This window comes from Chiloscyllium punctatum, chromosome 3, assembly GCF_047496795.1.
Source record: "Chiloscyllium punctatum isolate Juve2018m chromosome 3, sChiPun1.3, whole genome shotgun sequence".
NCBI classification, from domain to species: domain Eukaryota; kingdom Metazoa; phylum Chordata; class Chondrichthyes; order Orectolobiformes; family Hemiscylliidae; genus Chiloscyllium; species Chiloscyllium punctatum.
Genome location: NC_092741.1, coordinates 119,449,048 through 119,462,960, shown reverse-complemented (window position 1 = coordinate 119,462,960; position 13,913 = coordinate 119,449,048). Strand labels below are relative to the sequence as shown.

General features: G+C 39.5%; 1 protein-coding gene across 6 annotated transcripts in view; it reads right to left on the bottom strand.

The window, feature by feature from the left end:
- Window positions 1-13,913, bottom strand: part of tbce (tubulin folding cofactor E) — a 57,234-nt gene that overhangs the window by 20,672 nt on the left and 22,649 nt on the right. For all 6 annotated transcript variants that reach the window (XM_072559361.1, XM_072559326.1, XM_072559317.1 and 3 more), the window contains 6 exons: window positions 11,338-11,437; window positions 8,527-8,629; window positions 8,377-8,453; window positions 7,840-7,935; window positions 5,427-5,491; window positions 4,161-4,225 (listed from right to left, as the gene is read on the bottom strand). In XM_072559361.1, coding sequence (XP_072415462.1) covers window positions 4,161-4,225; window positions 5,427-5,491; window positions 7,840-7,935; window positions 8,377-8,453; window positions 8,527-8,629; window positions 11,338-11,437 — 506 coding nt within the window. The remainder of the gene's footprint in view (window positions 1-4,160; window positions 4,226-5,426; window positions 5,492-7,839; window positions 7,936-8,376; window positions 8,454-8,526; window positions 8,630-11,337; window positions 11,438-13,913) is intronic.

Sequence of the window (13,913 nt, the reverse complement as noted above, 5' to 3'; positions counted from 1 at the left end):
ATGCTGCCAATGATGTAACCTTCATAGATTATCTTTCTCAGTGTTGATTATCTTAGAAATTTGAGCTGTTGAGCAATGTATTAAGTGGGACATGTGCCAAAGTTTTTTCTTTCTTTTGCTTTGTACGCTTGGCGGGCCTTGTAATTAAAAGCCACGATTAACTCCTAAGTGTTTTTGTTCAATTATCACATCTTCATTTTATTGTTCTCTGTCGTAAAACATAGGAACTAAGAGATAGTCATATTGCTTTGTTGTTGAATGTTTCAGATGTTAACTATCTAGTTTCAACTAGCTTGGACCAAAACTAACAATTCAGTCTGTGTGGAGTTTGCACATTCTCCCCGTGTCTGCGTGGGTTTCCTCCGGTTTCCTCCCACAGTCCAAAGATGTGCAGGTTAGGTGAATTGGCCATGCTAAATTGTCCATAGTGTTAGGTGCATTAAGTCAGAGGGAAATGGGTCTGGGTGGGTTACTCTTCGGAGGATCGGTGTGGACTGATTGGGCTGAAGGGCCTGTTTCTACTCTGCAGGGAATCTAATCTATTCATTCTTGGATAGAATTAAAGCATTGTTATGCTGGTATTTGCAAAGGACTACAAGCTGTATTCATGCTAGAAAATTATCAGTTTGGCAGACACTCCATTTTTTTTTCAAACTGCTCAAAGTTCTCGTTACAGTTGACTATCCTTTCCTTACATCGTTCTCCAGATGGTAGCCTTAGAGCTTCTGCTGTCCTACTGTCACATTCTATTTATTACATTTTGTTATTGGTGCACAGTGCAGAGTTTCAAACCCTTTTTCCTCTCTGGATTGAACATAAACATAGAGTTGTTTTTATTATCAATATTGTGTGCTTTGCAGGATGATGGTTTTTGTGGTGCAATATTCTGTAAATATCTAGGGGAACATGTTAATTCAAGATTAGACAGTTATCTAAGTTCTGTAAAGCTATCTTCTAGGACTATATAGTGAATATCAATGCATGGTTCTCTGGTTCTCTAATCTTTCAGCATATTACACAGATGTGCTTTGGTAGTATGGTTTTAAAGCTTTATTTGGATATGAATGCCACTAACAAGGTCACCATATCAACACATACTGTCAATTCCTAGTTGCCACTAACTGTGGTGATAAGATACCACCTTATCACGCACATGTCTGCGTGAGTTTCCTCCAGGTGCTCCAGTTTCCTCCCACAATCCAAAGATGTGCAGGTTAGAGGAGTTGGCCATGCTAAATTGCCTGAAGTGTTCAGGGTATCTGTAGTTTAAGTGCATTATTCACGGTAAATGTAGAGTAATAGAGTAGAGGAATGAATGTGGGTGGGTTGCTTTTCGGATAGTCTGTGTGGACTTGTTGGGCTGGAGGGTCTGTTTCCACACTGTAGGGATTCTATGATCATTTCTATGAGTTATAGAATATTATGTAGCAATTAACGATTTTAGTCTTTATTTTGTGAGAAACTTTTGTCTTTTGATTAACTGGCAAGAAAGAAACATGGCAGATAAAAGATTTTTTTGAGAGAAGATTTTTGAGGAAATTCAAGAGAAACTTCTCTACTGAGGGAGTGATGAGAATGTTGACCTCACTACCACACATGGAGTAGTTGATGTGGATAGATTTAAGGAGACCTAGATAAGTACATTCAGCAGAAAGGAATGGAAGAGTGTGCTGAAAGGTGAAATGTAATATGGTGGGAGGAGGTTCAATTAGAGCACAAATCCCAATATGCACCTATTGGTTGGAATAGTTTGTTATGGCACTGTAGTTTCTACATAATTTTATGTACTGAGTTGACTAGTTTCATTTGTTGTGAGTTGTCAGAGAGAAAAGTTTAGGCCAACAAAGCAGTCTCATACGAGGGTGGTCAGAGGAAATGAGCTATCGTAAATATAGAAACTGACCCCATCACACTCTTCACCTCATCATCAATGGCCCCTGACACCGGTCAAGGGCTGAAGAAATGTAAAAGGAATGTGAAACCTATGATGCTGCTGCTAAACTGTACCTGTGTTCTCTATTTTAGGTCTACACTCTGTTTATTGTATAGTATTCTTGAAATGAACAATGGAGTCAATTGCCAGTTAAGGTTATAGTTCAGAATGACAGCTATTAATTATCATGCTGATGTTATTAATCAGACTTAACAAGAGAGATAATGTACCAAATTTAATATAAAATAAATAAATAAATTATATAAGAAATATTATTAGAGTCAGCATAGTGTTAAGAACATAGCTCCAGGTAACATAAGGTTGCATGAGGTTACCTTGACGATCAAATGTTAAACCATCTATTCTCTATAAATCATATTTAAAACACCAGGTCTCTTGAACATTGTCTTTTAAGCTCAGTGTTATAATGACAACATCTAGATTGACATTTTCTGTACTTTTCAGCCTTTCTCTCTTTGTTGAAGATACACTCCTTAAAGCCTACCGACTATTTTAAAGTCTCACTCTTTGGCTTAATATCAAAGATTTTTTATTCTCCTGTGAAGATCTAAAACAATTCAGCGTGTTCAAGATGTTCTATCATAACAAGTTGTCATTATAGGTATACTGTAAACCTATTATGAGCTCAAACATCATCTCTAACTGATTGAATTCAAAATTCTTAAGTCTGTCAATGAAATCATGAACATTTAGTTATGTTATAGCAGGATTGCTAAAATCCAGCTTTGCATTGTAGTTGACAAATGGCCCTACAGCACTATTCAATGCTTTTTGCTGTATGCATACAGCTTCAGGCAGCTAAAAGTACTAGTTGATGAAACTGAAAAACAGATAGCAATCCCATCAGGAATGTAGCTGCAGTCTACTGCAGAACCTTCTGGAAGATTTGATTGGCAGATCTCAGATTAGCCCAGAATGACCCGCTGAGTAGTACAATTATAGCCTGGTACATTCTGTACAGACAAAGCCTGACTGAACCAAGTGGTGCAGAGAGGGAGAAGTCAACTTTAATAAATTAGTAGTACACCTTTAGGCTCTGATTAACAATCCACACCCTTCCTGCTCATCACCCTATCAAATTTGTACATTCCCAGACCAACCATTTCTGTGAGGTGTTAGTAGTGCATAAATAGCAATGACAGGTATCAAAGTGCTTTCAGAAAGGCATTATTAAACCGACAAACAAGATCTCAAAGGAGTAAATCACTTCAACTAACTGAAGCAAGCTGCCAAGAGTTCTGATTGATGTGCCTGCAGGGCTACAGAAACAAGCTGATAGCTCAATTATCAACTCCACAGATGAAGCATAATAAACTTCCAAACTTCAATTCTAAATATTCCAGTTACTCAACATTAAGTTAGTTACGAGCAGAACTGCTGCAGGGCTGTCTATTTGCAGTGAACTAAGATGCTGTGCTGGAATAGTTGACTGTATGGCTACCAGGAAAAGAACAGAAGGGCAAGCTTTCAATTATATGACATCGTTCAAAATCAAGATATCCCTGAACTCTTTAGAAACAATGAATTTCTGTACTTTTAAAGTTTGGTGTTACAAGTAGAAAATACAGCAGCCAATTTGTACCGAATGTGTTCCCACAAACAGCACTGCGGCAAGGCAAGGTCCTTTTCTTTGCTTCAGTGATGCTGATTGAGGGAAGAGGAGACCCAGGAGAAATGACCTATGCATCTTCAAAATAGCAGCCAAAGAGTCTTTTACATTCACTCTAGGGGACAGACATGGCCTTGCATTAAAATCTCATCTGACAGTGCAGCATTCAAAACTTCTGACTGAGCAGGAAACATTTTTACCCACTGAACCACAGCTTGGCTAAATATGGAGACGTTGTATGTTTAGTCCTAGAGAAGTGAAGTAAAACAAACACTCTCCAATAAACACACACACACAAACTGATTTTAGGTTTGAAAAAACGGGTACTTGGGGCTAATCCTTAAGGGCTATACCACACAGGGAAGTGTTACTTGCGGGAAAAAATATGGAAAAGTTGAGAAAAAAATTTAACAAACATCACTAGTCATCATGCAGTTATGCTGATTCCTAACTATTTTTGAAAATATCTTTCAAGTGAACTGGACGAACGCTGTAAAGAAAACTGACAGAAACTAGCAGCATTAGTGTGAATACAAACATATTTACTTCCACTCCTAATATTGTTTCATGGAATTAAATTCCTTGAAATAGATTTACCTCTGAGATTTGGTTCTTGTCAATTGCTAGGAATTTTAGTTTTGGAAACATTGCTGTTTTACCATCTGAAAGAGAATAAACAAAAAAAATGTGAACACTCAGTAAAGGATATATTTCACATTTGTCAACTAAAAAGACTCCAATTAAATTACAGCAAGTTCGTGCCTCACTGCACTCTCCATGTACTTACATGGCACTGAGTTGCAGTTCATGAGAATCAATCCTGTTTTGGATTCCATGCCCACTCGATGAATGATGAACATCTGGATTGTTCCCCTGCTGGCATTCCTCAGATCGAGTGTTGCCAAACTATAGGAGGGGTTCTCACCATAGATTTGAAACTTCTGACACTGCTGTGTTAAAAGTCAAACCATTCCTCATCCCATCCCATGGCAGAGTGTAGGAAAAGGGATTCGTGCAAAGAAATAATTGGATGTGGGCATTCTTTTTCTGATAATCCGGCAGCAATAGCTAGCATTGGAGCCTAATCTTTATAAACTGTGCTTCTTTACAGAAAGATACACCACCATTGTGAAGCTCTATAAAATCATTCTGATAGAATTAACTAACCTAAATTTGGTATAAAGATGGCTACAGTTGTGAAAGGGTCATTTAAATTGTAGCCTATCAGACTGTTCATTAGTCTCTGAATTCTTTCACTACTTCACAAGAGGAAATATTAAAACAACTATAAGATTAAAACAATCAGATTTAAGAAAAACATATCCACAATACCCTTTGAACCAATTGTCTGCATAAATTTACAAATCCCTGCAATTATGTAATCATCAGTATACCTGCAAGAAGGCTACACCAAGATTTTGTCCGATTGAGTTTTCAGTGTAATTCCACAGCAGGTTATAGCAGATCAATAAGAAACAGCTCTCCAAATGCCAATGCAGAGGGCAAAGTAACGAGATAGGATGTACAGCATTGCAGAAGGTCATGCAGAGGAGAAAAATACCCAATGCATAAACTAACCTGAAGCTTCCCAGTGACTTGATTAAGAAATACTCTACAGTGTTTGATGATCTCCCATAAAAAAAAGCTAAGATTTGACCAATGTTCTTGCTCTTAACCATTATCTGGTACCACACAGATGAGTGTTGAAAAGCTGAACCACTGGATAAGGCTAAAGTGTTGAGATTCACAGAGGAAAATCTGATCATCCTAAAAGGTCGAGGAGGCTGTGAGCATGAGATGTCATGGCCAGTGACGAAAGGGGATAAAAACATAGAAATATTGTTTTCATTAATATTCTTATACCTTGTTGAACATCATCGAAATGAAGTGAGGTTAACCCAGTGTTTGACAGTATGAGCTGCTCCAACCTGGAATGGAAATGACAAAAAAGCCCGAGACTGATAAATAAAATTGTAGCATAAATACAAATATCAAGATTGTGATTTTTAAAATAAGATAAACATGAAGAAGAATTGGACAATACAGGTTCCAGGGTACGAGTGGGACTGTTACAGATAAGTATCACCAGTCCCCACACATTGAGGTGCAGGTATTGCTATACCCCAACCCCTGAAGGAGAAAGTGAGGACTGCAGATGCTGGAGATCAGAGTCAAAAACTGTGGTGCTGGAAAAGCACAGCAGGTCAGGCAGCATCCGAGGAGCAGGAGAGTTGACGTTTCGAGCATTAACTCTTCATCTGACTGACTGACTGTGCTTTTCCAGCACTATACTTTTTGACCCCACCCCTGAAGGACAGTCACCTGGATAGGTGCAGTTGGTCAGGATTAGCTTCCTAAGGTTTCCAGGAGCATTTTGCTTTTTGTCTGCAGGAAACAGCACTGTGCACAACTCCAAACAACTCTAAGAGGTTTGAATATTTTCACATGCAGCTAGATATTAGCCTGAAGCATAGGAGTCTATGTAGAATGCGGATCTACTGAGGTATTGGAAGGAAGGAAAGGCAGTAATGAACTGGGAAAAAGAAAATAAAAGAATTTACATTTCTACAGTACCACTTTAGACCATAACATGTTGTAAATGAAGTGTTGTCAGCGCTCTAGTGTAAAAGTCATACAACAGCCAATTTGCACAGACAGTATCCACACCTTTCAAAGTGCCAATGAAAATTGTCATGGAAATATAATCCAAATAATGTTTCTATTCATTCATGGCACGAGGGCATCAATGATGAGGCGAGCATTTAATGCTATCCATAATCATCTTTCACAAAGTCAGTTGACTTTTTAAACCACTGTAGTACTTCTAAGTAATTAGAAAAGCTAATAGAAAATTATCATTCATTTGTGAGGGCAATGGAATACAAAAGTGAGGAATTTATGTGTCAATTACACAGGGCAGTTGTGAGACCATATCTGGAGTATTGTGCATAGTATTGGTCACTTTATTTAAAGGAAGTTGTAAATGCACTGGAAGTAATTCAGAGAAGAGTTACTATACTAATGCCTGTGTCGCCTTTTTAGGAAAGGCTGGACAGCCGGTCTTGACCGGCTCGAGGCTACAATTTAATTTCTAGATGATGGTAACTCCCAAGATGTTTGTAGTGGAACAAAGTACAAACAGCAATGAACAATACAGCACAGGAACAGGCTCTTTGGTTCTCCAACTCTGCACCGACACATTTTGCCCTTTCATACTAAAAGTGTCTTCACTTACAGGATCCACATCCCTTTATTCCCTTCCTACTCATGGTGCTTCTTGAATGCTACTATAATGTCTGCTTTCACCACCTCCTCTGGCACACACCGTCCTTTCTGAAAAATCTGCCTTGTACATCTCTTTTAAACACAACCCACTGTGGCGCTGCACCTTGAACCTGTGCCCCTGGTAATTCACCCCTCCACCCTGGGAAAAAGCCTCATACTTTCCACTCTATCCATGCCATTCACAATCTTATAAATTTCTATCAGGTTGCTTTTCTGTAACCTCTCTTAAACATCCATATCCTCTGGTAGTGTGGTGACCAGACTGTCCGCAATATTCAAAGTGTGGTCTAACTAAACTTCTTTAAAGCTGCAGCATAACTTGCCTATCCTTATAGTCCATTCCCCTTCCAATGAAGGCAAGCATGCTATGGCCTTTTTTTGACTACCTTATCTACGTGTGCTGTCACCTTCAGTGATCTGTGGACCTGCACACCCAGATCCCTCTACATAGCAATACTCCTAGGGGTTCTGCTATTCACTGTATAATTTCCACCTGTTTAGACCTTCCAAACTGCATAACCCCCTCATTTGTCCAGATTAAACTCCATCTGCCATTTTTCTACACAATCTATACTCTGCTGTATCCTCTGACAATCCTCCTCACTGTCTGCAACTGCACCAATCTCTGTATCGTCCAAGGATTCAGCAATGGTAATGCCATTAAATGTCAAGAGGCAACAGTTAGATTTTCTCTTGAAGGAGATGGTCATTGCCTGGCAGTTGTGTGCCACAAATGTAACTTGCCACTTTTCCAGGTTTTTCTGCATATGGACATATATCATTTTAGCATTTGAGATGAGACACACTAGAGTGATACACAATGCTTTGGATTAATATTATCAAATGAAAATAGTTTATAAAATAAAAGAACCTCATATTCATTTTTGGCTTTAGCAATGCATAAAAGATTCAATGCAAGTAACACTGAAGTTGGATTATATGTTGCTATTTGAACTGCGAGTTTCAACACAAAGAAATGATGTCAATTAACCTTGGCAAATAAGCAATGTGCACCAATTGATTCTCATCAGCCAGCGGATTGGAGCTGAGATCGAGTAATGTCAAGGATTGAAGAACACCAACAGGCCTAAAACAAGGCAAAATGTATGGAAAGAGATTAAATATGCAGACAATAAAAAGAAAACCTAAATATCAGTTACAGATAAAACTAGCAGCAATACACAGGTGTGCATTCAATTCTTAGATTCAATAGTTGAAACATTAAGATTTAGACACATGGTGATAAACATTCAAAAGAAAATTATGAACCAAAATCTAACATTAACAGAGAAGAAAATAATTCAAAGTCCTGTCTAAACTGATTGGTTTGGTCAGAGTATCATACTCCTATTTGGTCCAATTACCTGTACTTTTACTGACACCCAGTCAACTTGGAGGAGGTAAAGTGGAAAAAAGCCAAAAGCTTTTGAGTAATTGATTGCTTGTACGTGGCTCACAGCTATCACTGCGAGGCATTTCATAGTGTAATCTTGGTGAATGCTGAAAGTGGACTAATAATTAGCTTTACCTTTCTAACTCAGAAATAGCATTAGATGCGAAGTGGGCCCTTTCAAGCACAGGCCACATTGGGGCACATTCCAGAACCTGCAAAGAGAACAGAGTCAGATATATACCACATCACCTCATTTTGTTACAGTAAACAGAATGCCAGTGTTACCTGGGCCCACGTCAGTCCATTGTGTTGAATGGCTAATGCCTTCAGGTTGGCGAACGCATCGGACAGGGAGACTGGATTGGAAATAATAGCCAATTTGTTTTGACTGGTGAAACAAGACAGACAGAAAATTACATGAAAAGCAGCAGAAAAAACATTAGAAGCTCCTTTGGGAATCCTAATAGCTTAAGAAAAGCTGGATCATTTAGCTGGCAAGAACAGTCAGAAAACCAAGCACCAGTTTACTTAGTTGATAGAATGCCAGTTTCAGCCAAATTATCTTATCACTTCGCTGAGAGATCATCACTCCTGCACCCAAACCAGGAGAGATGGCAGTGAATGTAAGAGTAGCTTTTTTCATCAAGCCTTGCCTCACTCTATGATTGCAGTCCAATTCCATGTAAGAAAATGGTCAAAACCTGTGTGAGTGGAAGACCGGACTTGCTGCTTTGTCCCTCAAGAAAATTGCACTTGTGAGGGGACTGCACAAACTCATTCTGTCTCATTACCTTGTGCCAGACAATGTCTGACACAGAATATAAATCACAGACAAAGGGCATTTAGTTCAACTGGTCAACATTGGCCTCCTCACAATCCTCTTTCCACCTCTCATCCCATCATCATAACCTTTTAAACATTTATGCCACAGAGATAGGGTGGTAGTGGGCATAGAGGAGTTCTAGAGTCAAATATGGCACTTTGTACAGCATGGAAACTAGTCCACACCGACCACATTCCCAAACTGAACTAGTCCTACCTGCCTGCGTTTGGCCCATATCCCTCAAAACTTTTCTTAATCATGAACTTATCCAAATGTCTTTTAAACATTCTAACTTTACGTGCATTCCACCACCTCCTCTGGTAATTCATTCCATGCACTAACCACTCTGTGTAAAAAAAAAGATTGCCCTTGTGTCCTTTTTAAATCTTTCTTCTTTTGCCTTAAAAATATGTCCCCTAGTCTTGAAATCCCCCGTCCTAGGGAAAAGTCCTTTGCTATTCATCTTATCTATGCCCCTCATGATTTAATAAACCTCTATATATAAGAATTGGGAAAAAAGGTAGACCAAATGGCAGAGGACCCTGGCATGCAAAGTCAAACATTTATGAAATGAGTTTGAAAATCACAGGGCAGCTTGGATCACTGCTGCACCGACTCATTACATTACATTACGGTGTGGAAACAGGCCCTTCGGCCCAACAAGTCCACACCGACCCGCCGAAGCGCAACCCACCCATACCCCTACATTTACCCCTTACCTAACACGATGGGCAATTTAGCATGGCCAATTCACCTAACCTGCACATCTTTGGAGTGTGGGAGGAAACCGGAGCACCCGGAGGAAACCCACACAGACACGGGGAGAATGTGCAAACTCCACACAGTCAGTCGCCTGAGGCGGGAATTGAACCCGGGTCTCCGGCGCTGCGAGGCAGCAGTACTAACCATTGTACATTAGCTTCATAAAATTTGCAAGTACCTTCATAGGAAACAAATAGATGTTGTTGATCATTTACGTTCAAGATTGAAAATGTTTACATTGCCACTGGGCAGAAGCACAACTGAACATATTAGTCAACCTAATAAGGTTGAGATGTCTTACACTGATGATGGACAAAAGTTTGGACAACACTGGATGGACAGCATTCAATTAATAATAACATCGGAGCAGGAGTAGGGTTTTCAGGCCCCTAAGCCTGCTCTACTATTCAATTAGATTATGGCCAATCCATATCTTAATTTCATTAATCCACCTGGGCTCCAGAAACCTTCACAACCTTACCTTACGAAAAAATCTTACAGCTTTTGGGGGAAGAGAGAGTGTATTAGATTTCCACAATCCTTTGTTTGAGGAAATGCTTCTTGATACCTTACTGGATGGACAAGCTCTAGTTTTAAGGCTATTTATCCATCATCCAAGTAACCTTTGAGGATGACAGATCAGAATCCCAAAGTATTTGCAAACTTTAATTCCAAAATGTAATTTTTTAAATACAATTGCTCCAACCAAAAGATGTAAATTCAGTGACTATTTGGCAAAGTATCAGGAATATACAGTAAAATGGGGTTAAACGACTCCAAGCCCTGGTGTGTGTGTAGTGGACTGATGTATTAGTTGTGGTAGTGTGTCATGAAAGTCACAGTTTGAGGACATCTATCAAACACCCCTACATTGTGGGTGAAGAGGAAAAAGCTCATTTGCTCTGAGTATTGCCAGTCAGCTACCATTGAGAGGGGCCAGGATCAAAGAACCTCAATCAACCTGAAAAGCCACAAATCTTAAATTAACTGCCCAACCACCAATGTCAACACTACTGGTACCATACCATGTAAATGCGGCAATGTTATACAATCTATTCTTACCGAACAACTCAGAATTGTCCATATATCTTTTATTTTTGGACACACTACTTAGCACTAACCTGTGTGTGGTGTTCTTAATCTTTCTCCTATTTAGTAACTAAAAAACTCACTTTTGTTCATTCAAGAAAGCCTGGTTAAATGGGATCCTTTTAAAAATTTAAGTTCATTTGGTTCTGGGAGGAGGGATCCACAAGGGAAGGAATCCATTAAAACTTGGGAGCCTGACAATTTGGGATATCCTGTCTGGAACCATAACAGAGGATTGTTGCTGCAGACAGTTATGACATCTTAATCAGAAAAATTTCAGCTGGAATCAAATAATGCTTTATTTTCCTGCTATTATTGCTTTGCTTTGATAACATTGTTTCTTCCCCATCCCCACCACTCAAAATAAAATCAGTTTTATGTTATAAGACTTCTGAAATTATTAGCTTTCATAGATTCCATACCTGAGATCAAGGTGTTCAAGTTTCCTCAACTGCCGAGTAATTTGCGCTACCTTATCCCAGGAAGCAAGCAGGTTTTTGGCCAAATCCAACTCTATAATATCTGAAAGAGTATGGTGAAGGAAATGATTTGATAAACTACCCCAGCTGCAATCAAGGCATGATTCCCCAATCCTGCACTAGCAATACTGGAACCATCACCTGTGAAGCAATAAGAAGTTGATCAACCAACCTCTTTAAGATAGGTATGAAGTGTGCCGGGGGAGATAAAGAAATAAGGAAAGAGCTTACATTTTTGCAATGTCTTTTAGAAAATTAACCTCAGGGTATTCAAAACACAGAGTCAGTAAACTACATTTTGAAGTGCAGTCACTGTTGAAATGTAGGGAAACAAGGTATCCAATTTGGACATGGCAAGAGCCCACAATCAGCAACAAACCTGTGAAATTGAAAAGGCAATCTAACTTCACAAAATTATCAAAGCACTTAGATCAAAGATCTCAGATAGCTTCTGTACTTTGACAGTGATTAGCTGACGAGAACCAGACCCCACAGTAACAGCAGGCTACTGCAGTTGTAGGAGAAAGTACACACTGCAGATGCTAAGGATCAGAGTCAGAGTGTGGTGCTGGAAAAGCACAGCCAGTCAGGCAGAATCCAAGGAGAAGGAGAATCGACATTTCGGGCATTAGCCCTTCCTGATGAAGGGCTTAGGCCCGAAATGTCGATTAGCCTTCTCCTTGGATGCTGCCTGACTGGCTATGCTTTTCTAGCACCACATTCTTTGATCACTGCAGTTGTGTACTGCAGAACAAAAACAAACATCATATCCAATTGCTCCATCTGCTGGTTAAAACAATAAGTCCTGGCGAACATGTGTATGCACCCTTCTCTCTGCCTACCTTTCATCATCTTTCTGTGAGCACTATGCCACACACAGCCTCACTAAGCAACTGCTGATTCCACTGAAGCTTGACAGTGGACCATTTGGATCAGTTCCCAGAAACCCGATGCAGCTTGAAGGTTCGGTGCAATTCCCGAGAATTGCCTGAGATGGAGCTCTAACCAGTGGTTGTATGTTACCAAAGGGAACGAAATGTCAAGTAGTCTCAACTTGGCTGAGTGAAGACTTTCCAATATCTTTAAAAACCTGTGAAGGTTTAATTAGAGGCAAAGAAACCTTAATCTGAACAAACTATGGCCACACCTTCAACTTCCTAGGTCTGAAACTCTGGAATTCCCTCCCTAAGCCTCTCTATCTTCCACTTCTCCTTGCAGGTATTCCATAAATCTAAAGATCTTAGACCAAACTTTTAATCAGTTATCCAAATATTTTGATAGGCGTCTCAATGGCACATTTTGTCCGAGAATACTCCTGTAAAATACTTGGGCACATTTTATTATATTAAGGTCCAAATAAATGCAAGCTGTAACTGTTTAATGATAAAATTGGCTAAGTCAAGGTATAATAAAGTTTACAAACTTTTTCACAGCAATTTTAGTGCCTTTGGTGTCAATGAAGCTCTAGCTCTCCTCTCAATTGGGTATACATCCCATTCAAATGGACGGATGCAGCTCTCTCTCTCTCGTCCCATTCTTAGTTCAATGGTTATTTTGAGACATTATTGATAATAGCCCACAAACATGTATGTACAGAGTCTTAATGAAGAGAAATTCACAAAGCTTTGATCCCCATTTATGCTCTATTGCCAGCAACACTTCACCATATAAAGGAAAGGTGGTAAGAAAAAAAAACAGAACTGTAGACTGGTGAGCCTAACATCGGTGGTGGGAAAATTGTTGGAGGGAATCCTGAGGGACAAGATTTGCATGTATTTGGAAAGGCAAGGACTAATTAGGATCGTCAATGTAGCTTTATGTGTAAGAAATCATGGTTCATGAACTTGACTGAAATTTTTGAAGAGGTGTCAGAAGATTGAAGGCAGAGCAGTGGATGTGATCCATATGGACTTCAGTAAGGTGTTTAACAAGATTCCTCATGGTAGACTGGTTAGCAAGGTTAGATCACACGGAATACAGGAGGAACTAACTACTTACATACAGAATTGGCTCGAAGGTAGAAGTCAGAGTGTGGTGTTGGTGGAGGATTGCTTTTTAGACTGGAGGCCTGTTTTCATAAATTATATAAATGATTTGGATGTGAACATAGGAGGTATGGTTAGTATGTTTGCAGGTGATACTAAAATTGGAGGAGTAGTGAACAGCAAAGGTTACCTCAGAATACAATAGGATCTTGATCAAGATGGGCCAAGGAATGGCAGACTGAGTTTAATTTAAATAAATGTGCGGTGCAGCATTTTGGATAGGCAATCAGAGCAGGACTTATACTCTTAATGGTAAGGTCCTGGGGACTGTTGCTGAACAAAGACCTTGGAGTGCAGGTTCACAGTTCTTTGAGAGTGGAGTCACAGGTAGATAGGATAGTGAAGAAGGCAGTTGATATGCCTGCCTGTATTGGTCAGAGTATTGAGTACAGAAGTAGAGAGATCATGTTGCAGCTGTACAGGACATTGTTTAGGCTACTATTGGAACATTGCATGCAATTCTGGTCTCCCTGC